The sequence below is a fragment of the Erigeron canadensis genome, chromosome 2, assembly GCF_010389155.1.
Source record: "Erigeron canadensis isolate Cc75 chromosome 2, C_canadensis_v1, whole genome shotgun sequence".
NCBI lineage: Eukaryota > Viridiplantae > Streptophyta > Magnoliopsida > Asterales > Asteraceae > Erigeron > Erigeron canadensis.
Window position 1 is genome coordinate 39,749,474 of NC_057762.1, and position 25,274 is coordinate 39,774,747.

At 31.3% G+C, this 25,274-nt stretch overlaps 3 protein-coding genes across 4 annotated transcripts; 1 reads left to right on the forward strand and 2 right to left on the reverse strand.

Annotated features, from left to right (window-relative positions):
- Positions 1-7,468: 7,468 nt before the first annotated feature.
- Positions 7,469-17,368, forward strand: LOC122586900 (chaperone protein dnaJ 15-like). Its single transcript, XM_043758921.1, has 13 exons — positions 7,469-7,816; positions 7,951-8,074; positions 9,830-9,912; positions 10,001-10,121; positions 11,330-11,434; positions 11,556-11,606; positions 12,831-12,920; positions 14,976-15,084; positions 15,214-15,362; positions 16,353-16,406; positions 16,558-16,614; positions 16,806-16,929; positions 17,062-17,368. The coding sequence occupies exons 1-13, from the start codon at positions 7,671-7,673 to the stop codon at positions 17,172-17,174; spliced, it is 1,326 nt and encodes a 441-aa protein (XP_043614856.1). The 5' UTR covers positions 7,469-7,670; the 3' UTR covers positions 17,175-17,368.
- A 1,495-nt stretch (positions 17,369-18,863) lies between these two features.
- Positions 18,864-20,048, reverse strand: LOC122586903. Its single transcript, XM_043758924.1, has 2 exons — positions 19,969-20,048; positions 18,864-19,802 (listed from the first exon to the last, which is right to left on the reverse strand). The coding sequence occupies exon 2, from the start codon at positions 19,775-19,777 to the stop codon at positions 19,076-19,078; it is 702 nt and encodes a 233-aa protein (XP_043614859.1). The 5' UTR covers positions 19,778-19,802; positions 19,969-20,048; the 3' UTR covers positions 18,864-19,075.
- A 1,615-nt stretch (positions 20,049-21,663) lies between these two features.
- Positions 21,664-23,992, reverse strand: LOC122586902. Of its 2 annotated transcripts, none has more exons than XM_043758922.1 (3): positions 23,916-23,992; positions 22,834-23,576; positions 21,664-21,961 (listed from the first exon to the last, which is right to left on the reverse strand). In XM_043758922.1, the coding sequence occupies exons 2-3, from the start codon at positions 23,549-23,551 to the stop codon at positions 21,834-21,836; spliced, it is 846 nt and encodes a 281-aa protein (XP_043614857.1). In that variant the 5' UTR covers positions 23,552-23,576; positions 23,916-23,992; the 3' UTR covers positions 21,664-21,833. The 2 variants fall into 2 exon arrangements, with proteins under 2 accessions (XP_043614857.1, XP_043614858.1); XM_043758923.1 differs by having other exon boundaries at positions 23,742-23,978.
- Positions 23,993-25,274: the final 1,282 nt, after the last annotated feature.

The following is a 25,274-nucleotide window of genomic DNA, read 5'->3' on the forward strand; positions in this document are numbered from 1 at the left end:
ACAAGAGTTAATTGAATTAGACATAAACTTAAAGCGATTTGATTGATTGATTTGTTTAATTAAAACTAAAAATGGGCATAAACTTAATAAAATACTTCAATTAAATAAAGGGACCATTCTCATGCTTCAAATTATGTTTTCAAAAGTATAACCTAACTTATGTTCGTTGGAAACCACATGGACATGATTCGTTATATGCTTAGATTGAGTGAATGCTAAGAACTAATCAATTAGGTTGTGATGATTCACGATAATGAAAACCGGAGAATTGACACAACTAAATTATCTATTCATTAACAAGATTACAAATTCATAAGAGATTATTCCAATAATAATTGATTAACAAGAATTTGAAATCAAAAGATAGATGGAATTCATTCAAGTCATAAACTAGTAATCATTCAAACAATCCAAACAACATTAGATGTAAAAGACTAATGGGAAATTAACCATCTAATCCAACATGAACATAAGAAAAGTTGAATACAATTGTCTTACATAATTGTTCACATGAGAATGATCAAAAGAGAATTAGCCTAAAATCTTCATCATTGATAATATCATTGATTCTTCAATTAAAGCTTTGATCTCCATGAAAATATGATTTGATGATGAAATTGGGGTGTTGTGTGTGTTAGGAAACTGCCCAAGGATGAGAAAATATGAAGTGTTAACTTCCCAAGTCGTGTATGAAGGTATTATAAACTGAAAAGTAATTAAATCCCTAATTTTCGGATTTTTAGTGCAGCTCTGGCCGTCCCAGACTGCCCCCTGGCCGTCCCAGACTGCCCTCTAGAAATGGCAGTTTTCCAGATTTTTGCCTTGACACTTCTTGACTTGATTCTTGACTTTGCTTGACTTCTTAATGATCCATTTAACTTCAATTTGTCACCAAAGACCTGAAACACTTAAACAACATAAACACGCCCTAATCGTCTATTAACATTCACAAAACATGTTCGTTTTCGTATCTTAAATTAATACGGATTAGACGTTTATCAATGCGCAGCCTGAAGGTTGTAAGGACGAGTTGAGAAAGATCTGCAGAACATCATGAATGGCTGAACAATTGAAAATTTTGATATCCTGCCATGCTGGCAAGTTTAGTTAATTTTCCATATGGTGCAGGCTGCTAAATTTTCCAAATGGTATGCCTATTAATTTCACAATTACTGTAAGTTATAACAGGTTAGTACAATCTTATATTCACCAACTTGACCCATAACTTTATAAGCTTATTTATTTGACCCGTTTAAGATTGACAACAACTCCCATCTACCGTTGATGTAACCGGCTGAAGTTTCTAACGCTAATATCACCTTCTTATATCAACTTCATTTAATAGAAAGGTCTTGTGGGTTCCTTCGCAAGTCGCAAATAACTCTGTTCTTCCACGATGATGATTGAGACATCGACAATGATGATGAAGATATTGAAATTGACAGCTACTGAATACAAGAGTTCAATCGACATACATGCTGGAAAGGGAAAGGATGGTTTAGATGGAAAGGCTAAAAGTGGATACTAATAAAGTAAGATGTCTTAGCTTAAGTGAACACAATCTTGAGAAGGCAGCACAAACTCATATTGTCAGGTATTAGATACTTTGTCAAGCATTATTAGTACATACATGATACTAGGAGCATTTCTACGTATAGTAACTTCTAAATTTTGATTTAAGGAATTATATGATTCAAAGTAATACATTCTTTAGTGGTAGAAACTGAAAACTTCTTGGTATAAAGCAAGTAAAAGAACCATGAATCTGTGTTCTATTAAAGTATATTTTCATTTTATGTTGTCGGCATTAGATATGACTGGGTATATAGGGAAGCCTTAGGAAAGCCAGAGGTGGTTAAAATAGTGGCGTGTTGGGAAATGGGTTTGTGTTAAAACGTGTAACTGCAAGTTTGAGTCTTTAAAATTCTACGATTAAATAATGTGTTAAAGACGATTAAAAACCTCTCCACAAAAAGCAATTCAGGTCATCTCAACCTGACCCGCTTCAACCCATAAACTTTACACCTGTTTTTACAAGAACCCCTTTGACCTATATCCTGCCTAGGCCATTTTGCTACCTTTAGATTATCTACGTGTATTGTTTTGTAATATAATTACTTTTTTATAGTAAAGTTTAAATCGACAAAAGTTTATTAGTATCCACTTTTAGCCTTTCCATCTAAACAATCTTATGGTAAAGCTTTAATCTTGACAAACCTGTTTTTGTGAGTCTCAACAGAATGTAATAATTTTGTTTTGTATAAATTTTATGTGAGTCTCAACAAAAGTTTTTTATTTTATTTTTTAATAATGATATTGTTTTGTATAAATTTTATGCGAGTCTCAACATAAGTGTTTTTTTTATAATGATTTTCTTTTGTATAAATTTTATGCGAGTCTCTACAAAAGTTATTTTGTTATAACCAAGTACTTAACGTTTTTTTTCTAGATTGATTTATGCAGATTAGTTAGCTTGTGCTATCATACTTTATTAATTTTTAGTTATGTTTTAGTGTTTCTTTAGATTTGAAGATATTCCAGTTGAGTTTGTTTAAAGCATTAAATGAGGTTATATTCATGAAAACATCTACAAGAAAATTTGCGTAGACCATGGAGGAACAGAATGCAGTCTCATGTTTGGGCTATAGACTAGGGACCTAGCTTATGCTTTTCTATGTAAAAGTCAAATTATTTCCGTATCCAAAAATGCATTTAGCAAAGTTGTAGCAACATACTTTGTGTCGTTAGCTTCCAAAGGTCTCCTGCTCAGTACTCATGGGCATTAGTAGTGGTGCTCATTGTTCTTTGTTGTTTATGCTGTTGTATTTATTCTAACGTATAAAGCTGTCAACTGTGTACAAGACACCACTAGAGACATTTGTGAAGAGTTGTTTTTTACCCCTACAACAGTGTTGTTAAAGGCGTGCGCCTAGGCCGCCTAGGCGCAAGGCGATGGCGAGGCAACACTTTGCCGCCTGATAACCTAGGCCCAGGCCCAACAACAATTTAGGCGGCTAACTACTATTTTTCATAAAATCCTTTGGTTAACAAGAAGCGATTTAATAGCATTAAACTACTATTGTTTAATTTTATCACGTCTATTTATTATTTTCCATAAAACCCTTCATCATCAAGACCTACAACTTATGTAAGCTTAACTGATGATTCTGAGGAAGAAGAGCTCGACACATTTAACGATGATGGCAAGGCATAGTTCGTGGTTCTAATTAAGTTTTGTCAATGGTTATGAACTTTATGTGTTAACAATTTGTCTTGAACTTTTATGGCTTAATGCATTATGTGTTATTTAGATGAAATTTGCTAATTTGAAAGGCATTTGGTTTGGTTTTTACTTTGGTGCGATTTTTTTTCCCGGACGTGCGCCTTTCGCCTTCGCCCCATTTAGGGTCTTTGCGCTTTGAGTTCGCCTTTGCTTTTGACAACTATGCCCTACAACATGTATTGTGTAAATTTACACAGTTAAACTTATTAAATTTTATTTTGTTAGAGTTATATAAATTGCCTCATGACCCACATCATTAAGACTTATGTCACTAATTTAACCGACTTACAACTTATAGGACATGGAGGAATTCCAATTGGGAAATCTAATTGGTTTTAAAAGTGGTATCAAACATAGAAGAGATTTTAAGTGATAAGTTGGTTGGATAATAGGTTACACTTTGCAACAATTTTTAACTCATGCTAAAGAAATTAATTAAGGTTGTACGCGCATCGCGCGGATCTAGGCACCAGTTTATTATATAAACATCTACCAATAAACTAAAACCGGATTAATGTATTCTTTTATCAACACGTGATGCTTTATTTAAGCGACATGTGTCTTTTAAATCTACTTTATCTTATTCTTTTAGATATCATAAATAATTAAAACTCTTAATTAGTTAATATATAGATATAAATATAAATATCTTTATCAAATAGTTATACCATATATATATACTTATAAACTAACAAATCGTGCTAATGTAAAATAGTAAATTAGGATATGTAAAACATTAGAATATGATTTAGCATTAGTAAAGGATTGTCAATTCATCTATTCAACTATATTATGCCTCTCCATATTGGGATTTTGTGACTGACATTTGAATATTTTTGTCGACAAATTCACATAACTCAATTGTCACATTCAAAACGTTTTTACAGGTATGCATTTTTCAAATTCATATTTGTTTTAGTTTTATTATGTATAAATTTATTTATTATAATTTATTGTATATAAATATATAATGTCTAACAATTCTCCAACTATGTACATTACTAGTCCTAATACTCGTACGATGTACGGTAGCTATATAGAGTGTATCATAAAGAAATTAGAATATGTCTCATACACGATTCGTGAATATGAAATAAATTAAGGGTAAAGTAAATCGATAAGCGAAGCTAAATTATAATAAACAATATTGATAAATATAATATATGTTTAGTTAGAGTTTTGGATTTACCTTAAATTTTTAGAACCATATCAAAATCAAAACTTGTAAGCATAGTTGATGATGACTAATAGCCCTGTGATTTCGAATTGTAAACTCAAATTTTTAAAGCCTTCATGTTAATAACTTATTATAATTAATATAAGTAATAGGAATAGAATAATTGAGAAAGAAAAAGAGACAATTTATTAATAAAAAAAATGATCAATCAAATAAGGTTATAATATCTTTTATATTAATAAGCCAAAAGTTAAAGTTTAGTTCTAATTAGTCTAATAAGTAAATTGAATTTATATACAACTAAAAAAATTAATTTAACAAAATAAAAAAATTAAAATAATACGTGTCGATCAAGGAATACGCCACGTGTCATTTTAAGAATATGTCAATCATGTTTTAGTTTATTAGTAGATGAGTTATGATACTAATGTGAAATATACAATACGTTTTGACGGTTTTTGTTGATATGTGTATTTGTTATATACTTATTTAGTTTTTATTTATTTTTATGTTATACACTCAAATCATATTTTATTTAACCGAATTTTTTTATTTCAAGTATATTTGTCATCTAAATACATACAATGACAACTTTTAATTTTTTGATATGGAATATTAATATCGGCTAGATGTATTAATCATACTTTTTATGTGCACGACGTAAGGATATGGAAGACCACTTTTTTTTTTTTAATAACTAGTTAATAACCCGGGTTTAACCCGGGCATATTAATTAAAATTTTAAAATTATAAAATATATTAAAAGAATTTATTTTATGTTTGTTCTTAAAACATTATAACTTGATATAAATTTAATAATTCAACTAACACAATAATTATATAGTTAATAAATCAACTAAATAAAAAAAGACATTCTATTTGTAATATTATAAATATAAGAGAGAATTTTTTTTTTTAAATAAATGATTAATATTTTAATTAAACATGTAAAGGGTTATTTTTATTTTATTTATATATGACATCATAATTAAATAAAAGGTTTTTTTAGGAGAAATATGAATTTGTCACATCAAAAACTTTCTAAGAATACTTATAAGAAACAATCTTGTTTTATTATATATAGAGATTATTTGAAATCACAACACTAGAGTTTATATTAATTGATTAATGAAAAAATTATAAATCAAATTTAATCATATATCAGTTTTTAATTCAACTAAAATGTTTTTCAATGTTACATAATTACATTAACATTTGAACGACCAAATCATACGACTTATAGTCAATCCGTATATCGTAAAGGTATTAACACTATTAATTAATAAAAATTTATCTATACTCTTTATTAAAAATTATATGGGGTGCTGACAAGTTTACGTATTTAGGACATACAATTTTACCTTTTTACCCTCACTTCTTCTCTCATAGCATCCTCCATCTCCCAATAAATATCTCCTTCTCATAATAAATACAAATCAAAATATGATATATCTGGGGAAGAAAAAATATAGTCACGCCTCCTTCTTCAATCACGATAGTCACGACTTGATATGCCCTGACTATGGTATCCGCCGCAACGCACGGATAACATGCTCGTAAAAATAATTGCAACGAAAGTTTTGGTTGCAAAATTAATATTCAATTCATTTTCTATTTTCTTTCAAAAAGTGGTGCCCACCAAAATTTCGTCGAGAAACGAAAATTTTCATCGCAATTGAAAATCTTGTAGCGAGGTATACATAGACAAGACACAAGTATACAACTATTGGAATAAGAGACAAAGGCAATCAACACGTACAACCATTGGAATCATTATACCCGTTCGAAGAGTCACGATGGTTCATTGTTAACCGTCATTAGAAGAGCATAGATAGTTAATTTGATGTGAAATTGTAAGAGTGTCAAAATGTCTCAAATGCAATGTAAAACATTATTGTATTATGTTTATGATAGAAATCAAGTTCTTGTCAATCTTTTGTTGATTCGATCATGTGGATATAGAAATCTCGATTGCTAACCGCCTGTTTCCATACAATACTTTAGTACACATTGACTTGATCATTGAGTAGTGGCCGACCTGTATTATCGCTCTCTTAAGGCCATGTGGAGTGAGGCGTCTCCTTCCCAAAGAACGCCCAAAAAGCGTCAGGAACGCCCCGCACACCGCCTCCAGGGGTGTTCCTTGAAAAAAAAGCTCATCGCCGTTCGATTTTGGATGCCCCCTGAACTCCCACTTTCTTTTTGACCCCACACACTTGCAGCTTCCTTATTGGTCTTTTTTTTCTTACTTACATAATTAGGGGGTTTTGAGGAACCTCTGATCACTCCAAGGGGAAAACCCCTTGAAGAGGGGGACTCCACATGGCAGTTTCTCATGAGTTTGAGTTGGGGTTCCCGTAACCCCTCACTCTCCATGGCCTAAGGTAGTGGACCGCGACGACCTTGACTTTTCATTCTATAAAATTAAGCTTAATTAGCATAGTATGTACGTACCACCAACAATCTATCAATCGCATTTTGTTTTGATTTGACAAGGTGTGCTTTACAGCTATCTTTCATAATAAGCTCAGTAAATGAGATAAAATTAGACGTATTCAATTCATGCATTTTCATAACTGAAAACAAAAGTTTTAGCCCAATTAAGGGTTTAATATAACTTAGCAAATCTCTTAATACGTACATATATATATATATAGATACAACTTACTTGTATCAAGTTAATAATTAGTGACCCTCTTTTTGAATGTAGAAGCCAAAAACAGCTCGTGATTTTGGATAATAGCAAAGTTCCTAGCTACCACGTACTCTGCTTTTTGGGACGACATGCTCTAATCCTAGGATTAATTTTAACTCACGTAGCAGGTCCATGACTATGACTTGACGACTTAATTAGGCGATGACTTACATTAGCGTCCGAGTCTTCTTTAGCGAATCCAAGTCTAGTGGGATCTATTAAAATTGGGATAATATCAAAGACGACTAAAAGACCAATTCATCACCTCTCGTTTGGTTACTACAACTTACAAGCTCGCAATTAATGCAAGTGTGGAGTAGTTTCATTTTGTGGAATAATATTCATATTCGTGGGCCATTCTCAAAAAACGTATATGTAGTATATATGTATTCGGTTTGGGGATCTTATTGATCTATCCTTCATCAATATTAACTAAAAATTTGATTAGATATATATTGGGTGGAGAAAGATAGACCAGCTAGCTAGATCGAGGGAAAAGAAAAGGAAATTAAGGAATGGGAGGTACAGAAATAGAAGAGGCGGGATCATCTGCTTCTGCTGCTGTCATTGCTAACCGTAGGGATCCATATGAAGTTTTGAATGTTTCAAAAGATGCTTCTGATCAAGATATCAAAGCTGCTTACAGAAAACTTGCTTTCAAGTTAGTTATTGATCACTCTCTAACTTTATTTTACTACTCAATTGCCTCTTTTAATTATTAATTGTTTATGATGATCGAGGAATTTTCACCCTCCAAGTTAAATTTCTTTTATAACATCATGGAGTTGTTAATAGGTATCACCCTGACAAGAATGTTGATAATCTTGAAGCCTTGGAATTGTTTAAAGAGGTTGCATATTCTTATAACATTTTATCTGATCCCGAGAAAAAAAGGATATATGATAATTCAGGGTTTCAGGTACTTAATGTTCTTTATATATATATATATATATATACAAGGTTTTTTACCTACGCGATGCGTGGCTGTTGAATTGATTTTTAAAAATTTTTAATATATAATTTGAATGTGTTGTTTATTTTTGTAGCTACGTGAATAGAAATAAAAAATTAAGTAAAAAAAAGTGAGCCTTACTTTTACAATTTACAATGTAAAGGAATAGAACAATCAACTAAATAAAAAAAAATTATAAAGAAAAATTTTCACATCAATTACTCGCAAAAATGAGTGTATCCATTTTTTTTTTAAAGTGATGCTTCAAAAAAAAATATATTCATCAAGTATCTCCATCTTTTATGTCTATTTTTTTTTTTGTTAATATCCATTATTTATGTTAAAATCGACATCTTCATCCCTTAAAAAAGAATTGCGTATAAGGAAAAAAAAAGAAGGAAGAGGATATAAATAAACCCACCAATTTCAAGAACACAACTTTATATAAACACATTGAAACTCCAACTATCTGTCAATGCTCCGAAAAACATCCAAGAAGCATGGTTTTTGATGTCTATATTTTATATATACAACCAATTCATACCTCCCAATTTTAAAAGAATTCCCGCCAAGAAGACGGATCCTGCCGTCTCACATACGGTTCCCTGAGAAGGGAGTGGCGCGGAGCTTTTCTGTCTCGGTCGTCTGTCTCTATTTTGCATGAAAAATATATAAAGTATAAAAACCTGATTACATAAAATTTGAATAATTAAGAAAACAATATAAAAACTTATATATTTGTGTAAGCATAGATATGTAAGCAAAAATATAAAATATTTAATCTTAATATCATAGATCCATCTTCCGTGTTCATCTAAAAAATTCTTTGATGTTTATATATCTTATCTTAGTTATTATTAAAAGGCCATTTACCATGATTTACTTTACTAAAGTTCACGAAATATAAACTCAAGATATGCCAATATAATTATTAATTATAGTGAATAGATTTGAATATTTTCACAACATTTAAAATTTGTTAAATATATATATATATGTGTCTATATATATATATGTCAAAAATATGTATGGAGATGACACATAGGATAAAATTCTATGTGATCCTATGTGGTAATGTGCGAATAATTTTTTTAGTTGAAGAGGCTCTAAAATCACTAAGTTAACTACTGTTTTAATATTTATATAGATATTGTTAGCTTTTGTAATATTTAGTTTAAAAGTATTATATATTATATAAACTAAATTCGCGTGAATAATGAACTAAGCTACCTGGTACAACAAATTGCCCACTTGCTTAACTTCTTTAATATTATTTTTAAGTTAACGAGTTGTGTAGATGTCAGTATGTCTTTTTAATATTTTTATTTTATATTTTGATTTATATCATTATATTAAGTGTGACAACTGTAACGTTTTAGTGTTTCACATTATAACCACTAAATCTTCTAAAACTTTGATTTTATATCTGAGAATACATGGTGATACAGTTTTTATCTTTTTTATTTTTACAATAAAATTTTTTAGCTTTTTATTTTATCTTCCAAGAAAGTTTCAAATTTTTTTTATTGCCACCAAAGTTTTGTGTTTTATGATATACTTTGTATATACTGTTCATAGTAATGTGTTTTTTTGGTCTGAACGATTCACATGATAAATTAATGAACTGCACTCAAGTCTATATCAGTTGTTATCCCCGGCCAACGGTTGGGTATAGTTTATATATGTACGTAATCGTTTGTTTTATATTCATTTAATTATTAGGCTGTTGATGCTGATAGCAACGAAGTAAAAATTGATTTATCTAGCCTTGGAACAGTTAAGAAAGTGTTTGCAGCAATATTCAGGTAACTTTAAATGAAAGTTTCATAATTATAGATTCATTTTGATGGATATGGTTATGCTATTTTATTTATTTACTTTTTCATATTTAAGTAAGCTCGGGGTTCCTATAAAAACAACTATTTTCGCCAATGTTCTTGAAGATGCTTTGAGAGGAGCCGTCCGTGACCGGCGTGTCAAATCCCTTCCGCTAGGATCACGAGCGCGTGGAAAGGTACACTTAATTAAGAATTACTAATTCTTCTCAGAAGGGAAATGATATTTTAACCATTTGTTTTGATTAATGTACCACACATGTGTAGTACTGGTTTGTACAGTCAGCTGTAAAATTTGTAATTTGTGGTACATTAATTAAAAGCAATGGTACGAATATCACTTTCCTAATGTTAGGTGCCAACTTTGGCCCATCAACTTAAAAATGGGCTAATTCAGTTATATTATCATCTAATGAGTCAATAAACAAATAAAAGTTTTCGTGAAACAGTTGAAAAAAAAATTTTCTTCCAAAAGTCACCCATATATTAACTTTTGGCTTTCTGAGTCAAACTTATCAAGTCAGTTTGCTCAAATAATGAGATTATTAATATGATTTAGATTTTAGAGTATATAATCATAACTTTGAGTCTTTGACACACTATATATATATCTATGAAAACTCTAGCCATAAGAGAGTTTATCCTGTCGATCCAACCCATCCCATCCCATTTTAACTTATAGCCAAAATTTACACGTCTCTATTCTAAACTATTAGGCCTCTCCTTATAGGAGGCACTTCTTACCCACTTCTTCCACTATTCATAAGGTTTCTCTTTCCAAGAACACTCCCTCCTTATAACCCCACTTCTCCACTATTCATTCACTATTTTATTATTCCATTTTTCTTTTTCATACAATTCTCTTAAATTATATAACAAATTAATTAAAATTTTATAAATAATAAAAATAAACAATATACAATTTCAAACTATATATATATATATATGTAGGGTGTAAAAGTGAAACTTTTTAAACTCTAATAATTATTTTGTGAACAAGTGAAAAGTCAAAGGGCTAAATTGAAAATTTACATTAAATATTAGTAATAGATAATCTTGCACGTGATCTTCTTCTTCAAAGGTTCTGCAAGTTCCTTTCAAGCTAGAAACGGATATAAAAAAAAAAGAAAAAAAAAGTTTTTTTTTTTAATTTTAATGGCTCAAACTCGCAAAGGGACCCACCTCAAGCCAAGAAACGTGCGTCTGCAAGTGGAATAAACGGCCGAAACGCGCTTGAAGACGCAACTGTGCTTATAGCGGCTCTCCCTGGCTGCGCGTCCGACGACGGGAGACGCGGCTATAAGGCCTACCTTAGCTAACCGTCCATTTTGCCACCTCAACATTTTATATTCATCTACTCCATTGACTTTACGAAATTTATCTATAGGTAGAGAAACAATCTGCTGACTTTTATGATGTCACTGTTAACGAGGAAGAAGCTAAAGCAGGGATAGTTGTTAGAGTTACTTCAGGGGCCCAAAACAAACTTAAGGTAACTATATATCTTTTCCCCCCTTTTCTAAATGACAAAAGGATAAGATAGGAACAGTGTGATTATAGTCGACGAAAATGTGACTATCCTTCTAATCTTTTTGTGCAATCTAATATTTCAGTTGCTGTATTTTGAGCAAGAAAATGTTCGGGCCTATAAATTGGCATTGCAGGTACAATATTTTCTTGATATTCTTTATCTTTCAAAGGCGAAGTTATTTTATCATTAATGTTACAATTATAATGGTTAAGCAATTGATCATAGATCAACCAGTAACCATAACCTTACATGTGACCACATGGACCCAAGATAAAGGCTCCAAGTCACATGTTCACATTTTACTAAAGACAAGTGGATAAATTATATATCGTGACCTATGTGTGAGCATGGTGAGTCACTGAGCATAATTATGTGGTATACACTCTGGGTACCACAAACGGTACATGAGACCAAAACGTTCACACGCATTTACCTTTTTATGCAATAAGAACGGTTAGTTATGATGGCATTGCTATATCGATAACAATAAATCAACTTAAATCATATACCTAAAATCAACTTAATCATAGGATGATAATATGTGTAAGAATTAAAGGATATGATTATGAGAGAGACTAATTAGTGGAATCCATGTGTCAAATTTTTTTTATATATATATGGAAGTGAGTATTGGGTTGTCCCCCATCTAAGAACCCCTCACATTTGGTTTTTATAATCATAAAAATCATAGGGGGCCATGTATTTATTTAAAATTCAAACAAATAGTAAAATATTTGTAATGTGAGGGGTTTCCCATCTAAGCTTAGATGGGGGACAACCCCATACTCACTTTTCCCATGTGTATATATATATATATATGCTCGCTACAGTGCTACTATATATTTTCATCATTCATGTTACAATTTTAAAGTAGCTTTGCTAACGGTTAGTATTGAACCTTGATGGATTTGCTGTATGGGTGTATGGCATATTATTATAAGGGCTTAACATACTGCATCCATTTTTGGCTGCAGCAAGGTGAAAATCAGGTGGACATTCTGTATATATATAAATTAAAAGGTTTAAATTGAAAAAAAAATTTAAAAGTTTGACTGCCGTCATGGTAGCTGCCTGCATATTCGATTTCCTCTTATTATAATTCATGTTACAATTTATAATATGGCATTAGTTAACTGAATTTCAAATGATGGCCGGAATGATGTCAAATTGTCAATCATTTGTCGATTAGGGTTCCTACTTCCTAGTTGAGCTTTCCATATGATATTGTGATTGATGGGTTCACTTAAAGTATTCAACAACATATAAGTCCACCAAATGATTTTTGTGGTAACGAATGTTATATGTTTGTTATAACGATATATAGTCATCCATTAAACAAGAATAAATATATGTGTAGGAAGACACCGAGAAGACGTTAAAGGTGGCAACTGCAGGGATGTATTTCTTGCATTTTCAAGTATATAGAATGGATTCTAGTGTCAATGCGGTATGTTTCCATGTCCTATTTTTATTTTGTCCTATTTTTATCTTATCTTCTCAACAAAGTTGTAACTTGTAACACTTAACGTTTTCGGATATTTCATAAAAGTTACACGTATAAAATTTAGAACAGGATTAGTTGTGAAAATTGTTTTCTAGCTATTCACTTTTAATTTTTTAGAAAATGAAAAGAACTTTTTTTTATTTATTTGAAAACAAATGAAAACTTTTAAAACACGCTTAAAACTATAAAATGTGTTATGTAGGTTGAAGGGTTGGGATGTTGGAAAAAAAGTTGATACAATTTGAACTTTCTAAAATTTAGAAAACAGAAAATTAAAAGTAGAAAACAATCAAAACAATGTTTTCTAATCAAATGATGTTTTCCCTACGTTAATAGACAGATAGGATGTTTTCCCCAATTAAATTACTCTTTACTTTCTGAGAGAGAGTTTCATCCTAAAGTTGTTTTCCACTTTCAATTCGTTTAAAATGAGAAAGTAGAGGTGACAAATTGGATGGGTTTACAATGGATGCGGACTACATTAGAAATTAAGATTAAAAAATTTGATAATAAAAGTTTAATAGACCATTTTATTAATCATGAAATAAATTTCAAATATGATAATAGTTAAGATATTGACGGTCATGATTCATATTCAAAAGGACTGAAAATTTTAAAACATATTAACCATTTAGAAAGCTACATACATATCTATTAACATTTTAATTATATTCAAAAGTTTAATATATTTTCAAATACATATATTGCTTATAGAATTATATTAACTATCTGGGTTCCTATCGTTGGAAGAAGATTTTTCTAAATAAAACTCATAAAAAGTTACTTATGAATAATATCATAAGAAATTTTAAATGGGTTAGCTATTTTGTCAATTGAATAAAATTTATCTTATGAGATTAAATATGAAGATTTGATTAAATAGTTTGCTTCTATACAAAACTAGAAAAATAAACTTTTTATAATTATATTAAAAGACAAAACGAGAAAAATAAACTTTTTATAATTATATTAAAAGAATATTATAGATGCGAAAATTAGACAACTTTTTTAAGCTTGTCATTTTTAATATATTTTTGTTCATCTCAGACCTAGATAAAGAGTGTTCAGATACCAACAAAGGCGGTTCCATATATTAGTAACCTATATCTATGGACCAACGTTAGATGGAAATTTTTTAAGCAAATATATAGAAAATTATGATTGGACATATCTTATTCAAGAGTTTGAGCCTAGATAAATTATAAAGTAATTCTTTTGAATTATTTGAGGTAATAAATTATAATTAGATACACATATTATTTTATTTCTAGATTTGTTAGTTATAAAATAAAATAATTGAGAAAAACATATAGGCTCTTCAATTAATCCTAATGGTTCATTAGTAGCATACATCCAAATTTTCAGAGTTTTTGTCACTCTTCTTTTATTTTTAATTCAAAATCTCTAATACTTAAAACACTAAACTAACCAAAAAACAACTTCGAGTAGTCCTATTGTATAATAATAATAATAATAACCCAACAACTAATGTTGCAAGATTTAAGAGTGGTCTTCGGAGGAATGAGGAACCAAACAAGATTTATCAAGAATCAATTGTTATAGTAAGAATTGTACAATAATAAAAACTCATCTCTTTGTAGTTAAGATAGTAGTTAGAATAGAACTTGAGTATGATATGGTAAGGTAGAACCAGGAAATCTTATGAGAATTTCGCTTGATTATTAATAGGTACTTTGTGAAAGAACTCGTTTTGCAAAAAAAATTGATTGAATATATACGGTGTTTTGTGAAAGCCCAGCCTAGTTAACTCAGTTTGGATAGACGTGATTTTTATTCATAGATCCGCCACTAGATACCAAACGTCCACCTCTAGAAGACCTACTTATATATCGATGTGGTAAATGATCCTTACGAGAAAAACCATATATTTAAGTGGACTGGTCGTCAATGGTTGAAGTGTCAAACATAGTTCTCAGATTATGTATCATTAAAGAGCCTCTAATGCATCTGACGTACAGTAGTTGTGATTATGGGCAGTTAGCAATGGCTAAGGACCCAAAAACTGCTTTGTTTAAAAGATTGGAAGGTCTCCAGCCATGTGAGATCTCGGAAATTAAAGCTGGGACCCACATATTTGCTGTATATGGTTTGTAATCTTCTCGATCCCTAGCTAGCTTCAATTCCCTTTCTTTAAGTAACAGTTGACAATGTTCCTCAATCCAGAAATATATATATATATATATGTGTGTGTAATTTAGCATATTATTTCTTGTAGGTGATAATTTTTTCACGAGTGCATCCTACAAGATTGAAGCTGTTTGTGCGGCAACATATAAGAGCTCAACTAATGAGCTCAAGGATATTGAAGAAAAAATTTTAAAAAAGAGAACGGATCTACGCCAATTTGAAATCGAGTATAGAAAGGTAACTTAGTAATTTTACTTCGACGTGCATTCTGTAAATGATTATATATATATATATATAGGAAAGTTAGTTTGAGAACACGCGAGAATCAATCCTGTCCATTGATTTTGATCTTGATGATATTTAATTTTCTCTCTCCTCATTTTCACCCAATTCATTCAAATGGTTTTATCTCACAAACCGTACATCGTTAAACGAAAAAAAAAGCATGGGTAGTCTTAAAATTTCATGCTCTTTCATTAGAGATGCGACTTGATATACTTTTGACAAACTTTTAAATTTCGATTTTTACTTTTAATTTTTTTTTTTAGCGATAATCCTACACATGTGTAGGATGTACTGTAGGATGTACATCCTACACATGTGTAGGACGTCCTACACATGTGCAGGACATGTGTAGGGTATACATCATACACATCCTACACATGTGCAGGTAAAAAAAAGTTCGAAAAAAAAAAAATTTAAAATTTAAAAGTTTGTCAAAAGTATATCAAGTCGCATCTCTAATGAAAGAGGACGAAATTTTAAGACTACCCATGGTTTTTTTTTCGTCTAACGATGCACGGTTTGTGAGATAAAACGTTTTGAAAAATTTGGATGAAAGTGATGAGAGAGAAAAAAGGAGATAAGATGTGTGGCCCAGATTGGTTCTCGCGTTCTTTTTTTTTATGGTTCTCAAAATAACCCACCCCTATATATATATATAGGGGTTGGGTATTGTAAAATAAGTATTAAAGTAAAACAAATAAGACAATATCTTGACCCTTAGATCATGGTTAAATTGATGCACGAAGATTCACGAAGCAGTTGATGCACGATAATATTCATGATGCACGATAATATTCATGATGCACGGTGATCGTTAGTGAGGAAAAACCTATTGTTTTATTTGTTTAATTTAATTATTGTTTTATTTTACCTAAAACCTATATATATATATATATATATATCATATGTTAATGTTCGTATTCTTAATCTATCTTTTCTTAGGCTTTGGCACAAAACCAAGAAGTGACCAATGGAGACACCCAGAAAAAGCAGAATGTAAGTACAATGCACCGACGCCACTGCACCATATGATTTATTAAGACCCAAATATATAGAAGCATTAAAATGTCTAACATGCATATCCTGTAAATGATTATTATATATATATAATATGTTAATGTTGGTATTCTTGAATGGTCTTTTGTAGGAGGCTTTGGCACAGTACAAAGAAGTAACAAATAGGTACACCCGGGAAAAGCAGAATGTAAGAACACCACCATATGATTTATTAAGAGCCGAATATATAGAAGCATGATTTATTTCAGATTAATCCAAATAATGAAGATCGATCGAGTCAAAAATTCTAACATTCAAATAAACCATTTTGGGGTACGTACGGTTTGTTAGTTTTATGATCCAACTCTTGATAAACCATTTTGTATCTGCGAAATACAGGTAGATAAGCTTTTAAAACAACGACACAAAATCCAATCATCTTTTACGTCTAAGAAGATTGGGAGTAAAGTCAGTAATGGAGGTCATCATAAGTCCGAAAAAAGCATCCCAAGTGAAGAAGATGGTAAGGAAAAATCTACGTACAAATTAAGATGGTTCAATTATCTGTTTGAGTTGTGTCGATGTTCAAGTTTACCTTATGCATTTAATTAGTTGCTATTATTATATTCTAATTACTTGGTATGGTTAAGTGCAGGTCTTACTCATAGGAATAAAAGGGAAACAGTTGAAGGAAAAAAGCTATTTCATGGAGTAAAAAAACTAATGCGGAGAAAGAAGGGTCAAACCGAAAGTTTATCACCTATATAAACCTAAACCTTCTGATCAGATCAGGGTTCCAGTTGTTGAGATCGATATATATCGATACATAAAATAAATATATGTTTCTTCTTCCCTTTTTGTGTGTACATAATAATTTCTGTAGGTTGATTGTTATGTGATCACCTTTCAATCCTGTAATATATATAATTCGTAATAATAATAAAGAAGCATCGATGTAATCATGCCGATGTCCCTATTGTGTTTTATTTATATTATTATGTTGATCTACTTGTGTTAATCAAGGAAATTGTGGAATTCGTTCATGGTATCAGGACCCCTACAACCTATAGGTGATTATTTCTTCCTACTGATTATGGTAATATCACTACAACAAATATGTCATTTGTCCACACTTACTTTAAAAGAACATGAACAAATTTGTAAATTTTTACACATTTCAAAATATATATAAATAACCCACGTTTAAAAGTGTGTGAGGATTTTAAAAATTTTAGTTTTTTCACACTTATATATGTAGGAAAAATAAGTTCACACTTAAAAGTGTGTAAAAATATATTAATTGTTCGATTACATTTTTTAAGGTAAAAAGTCAAATTGTAACACTAAATTTATTCACGTTAGGGGGAGCGTGAAGAAATTAAGTTTTACAAATTAACTTTAACACTTTAAAGTGTGAAAATGTTTAACACTTTTTCGCACTTTTAAATATGAACATTTTGTTAATACATTTATAAGTATGTAAAAATTATGATTTTTGAAAATTATTCACACCTTTAAGTATGAACTTTTTTTACACAACTTAAAATGTGAATAAATTAACAAATTTCTAGACACTTCATTAAAATGTGTAGACAAATAACATTTTTGTTGTAGTATATAAGTCCTATTTTGTAAAGAATTAAAAAAAAAATTGAACTTGTACTCCACCCAAGTAGTTAGATTCCATAGGCGGCGTATCTTTTGTCACAATTGGTTGTAATTCTTGTTGATTTATCATTAATATAATGAGTTGAAAATTACAATTTATGTATTAAGTTTGTACTTACTTTATCGCTTCCTTATTCTGTTTATAATGATATTATGTGTAAATGTTTTTTAATTCTTTGAGAAGTACACTACATATTGGACTAGATTTCATTAAAACAGTTTAAAAAGTGAAAATAGTTGTACGATTTAGTTAATGATTTAGTTGCAGTAAGAGACTCATTCACGGATTAGGGTAGAGAACTATGCCCCATGTGCAACATGTAATTAGTTATCAATAGTCGTACTTATGTTTGTAATCCGTAGTTTTTGAGATATATGTTTATCACACGGATTTGTTCTTGTAATAATATGACTAACGATAAAAGACTTCGTTTTATATCTCCTGTAGTATTTGTATGTTTATGTATGTATAAGTTCTTTATCTGCAGGTTATCTCAGACGAATATGAGTGGATTAGAAAGAACAAATTTGTTGTAGTGTTCTCACAATCTCACCTATTTACATCAATTATCTCCTAACAGTACTTACTATACATACATCACCACGACAATCAGTCCCCTTCGCCACCACCACGACCGTCATCATTGCGCGGGTACCATGCTAGTAATCCATATTTAAAATTATCTCGAATAGGTGATAAATAAACCGTGTATTTGATACGAGAGTAAATTTAATATATAGACAGTATATTTGATGAAACTAGCTAGCTAGTGAAGACTGGGAAGCTACCGAAAGGGTAGAATCTGATCTTATTTTTCATATATAGAAAAGGATACAAATTTAATTACACCAAATGAAGATGGATGGATGGATGGATACAGTGTTTGCGAATGAATAACTTGAAACACATATATAATAGCGAAAGCAAATGCGCACGTAGCGAATTGAATAATGCTGGAACAATATTAATTGTGAAAGCAAAAACTAACTTAGATTAATAATTACGACCACAATCTGATTCCTGTGATCATGCTAGTTATCAAGTTAAGAGCCGCCTTGGACTTCTTCCCACTCGGTGATGCCTGCTCCGACGCTGCAAGTCTATTCTTATCTGCAGGAAACCTTTCTCTTATAGTCTGAAAAGGATCACACTTTTCAGTAATATTCCCTTGTGCCCGAGTTTCATGGATGATGTTCATCACACATGAAACATGATAACAATAACTCCCACATGTAGAAACATAAGCCCATCCATCAACCTTAGAAGAAACTTTCTTTTTCAAGCAACACAAACACTTTGCAGTCGCCCTGCTTTTCAGTTGCAACGTAAGCCCGTGTGCGGCTACCAACGTTGGTTCGTAACTTAATAAACAAGATGGGTGCATGTTATGTTTCCGAAACGTACACTTACACCTGTAGTGATACCCTTTGATTTTGTTTCCACAAGCCACACATAATGACTTCTGCCCAGGTCCATTGATGCGGTCCACAAACACCAGAGCGCACTTGCTAGAGATCGAGAACGGGTATGTCACAGGCCCATTTGTACGGTCCACGCATTGTACGTGATGAAATACGTTGCAGTCACTCTCGGAACATGTGTAACTAGATCCGAAACCCAGCTGATCACATCCCCCGCAATAATAGGGATGGTTGGTAGATGTTGCTTTAAATGAGTGTTGATGCTTACCGCCGTATGACATCTCAATCTATATATGTGTATCTGTCCTGCAAGTTCCATATGCAACAATTCAATTTTTATTAGTAAACTACATACTTAAAAGATGATCTGAATTAACTTTAAAAACATATATGATATAATACATAATTTAGGAATTTGTTGAAAAAATATATGCGTGTAATGTTTGAACTCAAAGTGAAGTGAAATACGTACCTTAATTGAATAGTAGTGATTCTAATATGTCGTACAAGACAAAAATATGAAACAACTAACTAGAATAATGTCCACAACAACGATAAACCTCTATGTACTTATAGACGAATCAATGAATTAATGATGTCGTGTTTTATCATTCTCTCAACGTGTGTACTGAACCGATCGAGACGATCTTGACTTTTCTTTTATCAAATTAGTTATGACTGGCATATTTCACCACTCGATCGATACCATTATCAGTACTTTTCAATGCATTATTCGTGTTTTTTTTTTCTTTCTTTTCTTATTTGTTTTCTTTTTTTCATTCGTCAAGTTGTGACTTACTATCTATACTACTATATAAAGCAAATTACCCTCTTCCCTTTAAGTAATTAAGACTTTGAAATGACTATATTACCCCTTTTCTTTATTCACTAATTTAAACATCTTCACTTATATACCTATAATATCATTATCAAATTAATTATGACTGGCATATTTTCACCACTCGATACCATTATCAGTACTTTTCAATGCATTATTCGTGTTTTTTTTTTTTCATTAGTCAAGTTGTGGCTTACTATCTGTTTGATGTTCATATATCTATATCTATATCTATACTACTATATAAAAATTATAACTCCTATTTTGAAGTTTACATAAATGGGACATACGAATTGACCAAAATACCCTTAATGAATTAAATTACCATCAACCCTTAATATTAAATTACACCATTATTCCATTGTATTAGAAAATATATCTACTAACCCTTTTAAATCAAATACTTTTACCCACACCAATAGATGTCGCCACCACCGTCATCGCCGACTCGCCGCCGCATTGCGCGAGTACCATGCTCGTACTATATAAAAATTATACATCTATGTTGAAAAGCTTACAATTTTAGTATATGCGAAATTACCATTTTACCCTTAATAAATTAACTTACACAATCATTCTATAATCTTTTAAAAGATATATATTCATTATCCCAAATTTCAAATATCTTTGTATCAATTTTCTACACCACTTGACAACGATGCCATCACCATCCGTCGACATCACCACATCGCAACCAATGTCATCGCCGCCGCATTACGCATGTACCATGCTCGTGCGTCATAAACAAAGTTGATATGTGGGAACTCCCAGTTTGGACTCTCCTCAACCAGAGTCTGAGGTAAGTATAGTAAGACTCGAAGATTACTAGTATTGTAAGTTTTTTTTGGAAAAATTATAATATAAAAACTATATGTATAAAAATATAAAAGTTATACTATGAAAATTTTGAAATTTTTTTTTAAAATACACTACTACAAAAAAATTCCATTTGGAACGATTTATTTGATTATTTGGAACAGTTTTACACCCGTTCTTAAAAATGGCGTTCCAAATAATAAGTTGGCTTTTGTAACGGTTTTACCACCGTTCCTAATAATTGTCCTTTTGTCACGGTTCACTACAAAACCGTTCCAGATGGCTTTAAAATTGAGTATGCAAATCAGAGCTTTGGCACGGTTTTTGTCTCGTTTTATTAAACCGTTTCTGACTATTTTTATATATCTACATTTTAATAAATTCAAATCCCCTATATCAAACTCTTTAATATTTATTAATAAATCTATATATTATATATTATATATCAAATTCATACCAGCCGCATAAAACGAAATTCAATGTACACATATCATAATGCTGGAAAAGAAAACTTATATATATATGCTCTATAATCTTTTACACATCAAGTTTTACATAAATACACATAATAAAATTACAATAAATAATATCATCACTAATAAAAAATACAGTCATTCCAACTGACGAGTCTTTTATAAGCTTTGAGATTTAAGTTTATGGTGTCATATTGGGCAAGTGCTTCATCATAGGGATTTAGGGGGCGATAGACGCTTCGTTTCGGCTTCATTATTTGCTTTCAAATCATGTAGCTCCTTTCTTTGACTTGCTTCACGCTTTTTAATCTCCTCGATCATACAAAACATTACTAAAACTACAAAACCAAAGCCCAAAGGTAGAAAACTTAGAGGTTTACAATTTGATATCTATGATCCATCAATATATTCACTTACAATAACCATGGATATATGCACAAAAGATATTTACAATGATTCGATAAGATTCTATACCTTAAATTGAAAAATTATAATATAAAAACTATATGTATAAAAATATAAAAGTTATTCTATGAAAATTTTGAAAAAAAATGTTAAAATATCTACTTATCACAGTCGGCTCATTAGTTGTTAAGATGCACGGACCTGAAGGGTGAAGCCAAGGTTGTGGAACTCGGGAATCGAGATTGGATCGAAAAGGAGGGAAGGGAGTCAAAAAAATTTAAAACTTGGATTGGAATTAGATAGGTGAATAGTGAGTTTTTTATATATAAAATAATGGTTTTTCAAATTATATGTAAGAAAAAATTAAAAAATATATATATAACTTCAAACTTAAACATAACATAATTTTTTAACTTTAACATAATTGTCTAGAAACAATCACATAATTCATAAAAGCTTTAACAAGAAAAAAAAAAGTTTCACTTTAGTTATCCCGATCCAATACAACCGAGTCTTGACTGCTACAGCCGAGTCTTGACTAAGTTATACCAGAGTTTAGAATTATTACGAAAGATAATTAAAAATTAAAATATAAACATGAGAAATGATATTTTTACAACAACTTTTAACCATTTACAACAAATGCTGCATGATAGAGTTGTGTTTGCGAATGAATAACGTGGTACATATATATAATAGCGAATGCTGGAACAATAATATTGTGCAGTAGTGAAAGCAAAATAAGCAAATACTTAGATTTAATTACTGGCAGTAGTATATATATATATATATATCGATCATTAACTGAAGAGCGCTTTTGCGCTATCAACAAGACCCGAAGGGCTTCCTGTGATCATGCTAATTATCAAGTTAAGAGCCGCCTTGGACTTCTTCCCACTCGGTGCGTGCTCCGACGTTGCAAGTCTATTCTTATCTGCAGGAAACCTTTCTTTTATAGTCTGAAAAGGATCACATTTTTCAGTAATCCCTTGTGTCCAAGAATCATGGATGATGTTCATCACACATGAAACATGATAACAATAACTCCCACATGTAGAAACATAAGCCCATCCATCAACCTTAGAAGAAAGTTTCTTTTTCGAGCAATGCAAACACTTCGCAGTTGCCCTGCTCTTCAGTTCCAACGTAAGCCCGCGTGCGACTACCAACGTTGGTTTGTAATTTAATAAACACGATGGGTGCATGTTACGTTTCGTAACCATACACTTACACCTGTAGTGATACCCTTTGATTTTGTTTCCACAAGCCTCGCATAATGACTTCTGCCCAGGTCCATTGATGCGGTCCACAAACACCAGAGCGCACTTGCTAGTGATCGAGAACGGGTATGTCACAGGCCCATTTGTACGGTCCACGCATTGTACGTGATGAACTACGTTGCAGTCACTCTCGGAACATGCGTAACTAGATCCGAAACCCAGCTGATCACATCCCCCGCAATAATAGGGATGGTTGGTAGATGTTGCTTTAAATGAGTGTTGATGCTTACCGCCGTATGACATCTCAATCTATATATGTGTATCTGTCCTGCAAGTTCCATATGCAACAATTCAATTTTTATTAGTACACTACATACTTAAAAGATGATCTGAATTAACTTTAAAAACATATGTCGTAATTTAAGAATTTGTTTTAGCTAGAAATATATGGGTTTATAAAATAAAAAAGTGTATGAAAAGAAATGGGTCTTGCCGAAAGGAATTGTTCTAATTCTCAACTAAATCCTTGGATTGCAGTTGACGTTTTAGTGGGTGACTTCTATTTAAAAAAAGAAAAAGATGAAGAGTGAGCTGGGAGCTTGGGAAGCTACGCAAAACCTTAAAAAAGGATGCGTTTAATGTTTGGACTCAAAGTGAAGTGAAATACCTTAATTGAATAGTGATTCTAATATGTGGTGCAAGACAAAAATATAAAACAACTTACTAGAATGTCCTCAACAATGATAAACTTCTATGTATTTATAGATGAATCAATGAATTAATGACGTCGTGTTTTATCATTCTCTCAACGTATGTAGTATTGTAGTAAACCGAGAAGATCCTGCACTACTCGATACCATTATCACTTTTCAATGTATTATTGGCTTATTTTATTTATTTATTTTTTTCATTTATCAAGTTTTGGTTTACTTTTTTTTTTCTTTTTAAAGGTGAATTTCGCTGAAACTTCATGTCGTGATTCGACAACGGAAGGTTTAGCATATGTTGTCTTAACCAGTTCTGCGCTAGAGAGCTCTCTCGAAATAGAAATGTCTATTTCAATTCCTGATGGGGGGAAACGCTCTAATAATCCGCCCGAAGGCACCACGATTAATAGGGATAAATTATGCCCCTCACACTTGAACCTGGGTATATCCAAGTCAAACCCTTATAAAGGAAATTAATTTCTATGCTCTTCCACAAGGCTTAAACACAAAATCTCATGCAAGGAGATGATCTTTCAACTAAAGCTCAAGGACCAAGTTGTGGTTTATTACTTGTTTAATGTTCATATATGCTCATAAACAAAGTTGAGATGTGGGAACTCTCATCTTGGACTTTCCTTAGCCAAAGTCCGAGGTAAGGATACCGTAAGACTCGAAATTGTTATTTTTCTTTAAAAAAAATTATAATACAAAACTATATGTATAAAAATATTAAAGTTATATTATAAAAACTTTTAAAAAATAGTTTAAATATCTACTTATCACAGGTGGCTCATTAGCTGTTGAGGTTTAGGCACAGACCTAAAACCAAGGTTGCGGAACTCGGGAATCAGGATCGGATCGGAGAGGAAGGAAGTCAGAATTTTTTAAAAATCGGATCGGTGAATAGTGAGTTTTCTATGTTTAATAATGGTTTTTAAAATTATATGTATGAAAAAAGTTAAAGAATATATATAAAACTTCAAACTTAAACATAACATAATTTTTCAATTTTAACATAATTGTCTAGAAACAATAACATAATTTATAAAAGCTTTAACAAGAAAAAAAAAGTTTGACTTTGGTTGACCCGATCCGATAAAGCCAAGTCTTGACCGATACGACCGTGTCTTGATCAAGTTGACTCGAGTCTACAACCTTGGCCGATTTTCAGACCGAGTATGGCAAACTCGTATCGCCAATCGGCCGATACACGACCCGACTCAAGGAAATCAGCTGTATCGGTCGAGTTTCACAACCTTGCCTAAAGCCCCCAATATTAAGGCCCCAAAATTTTAGTATTTTGGGCTAGGCATACACAA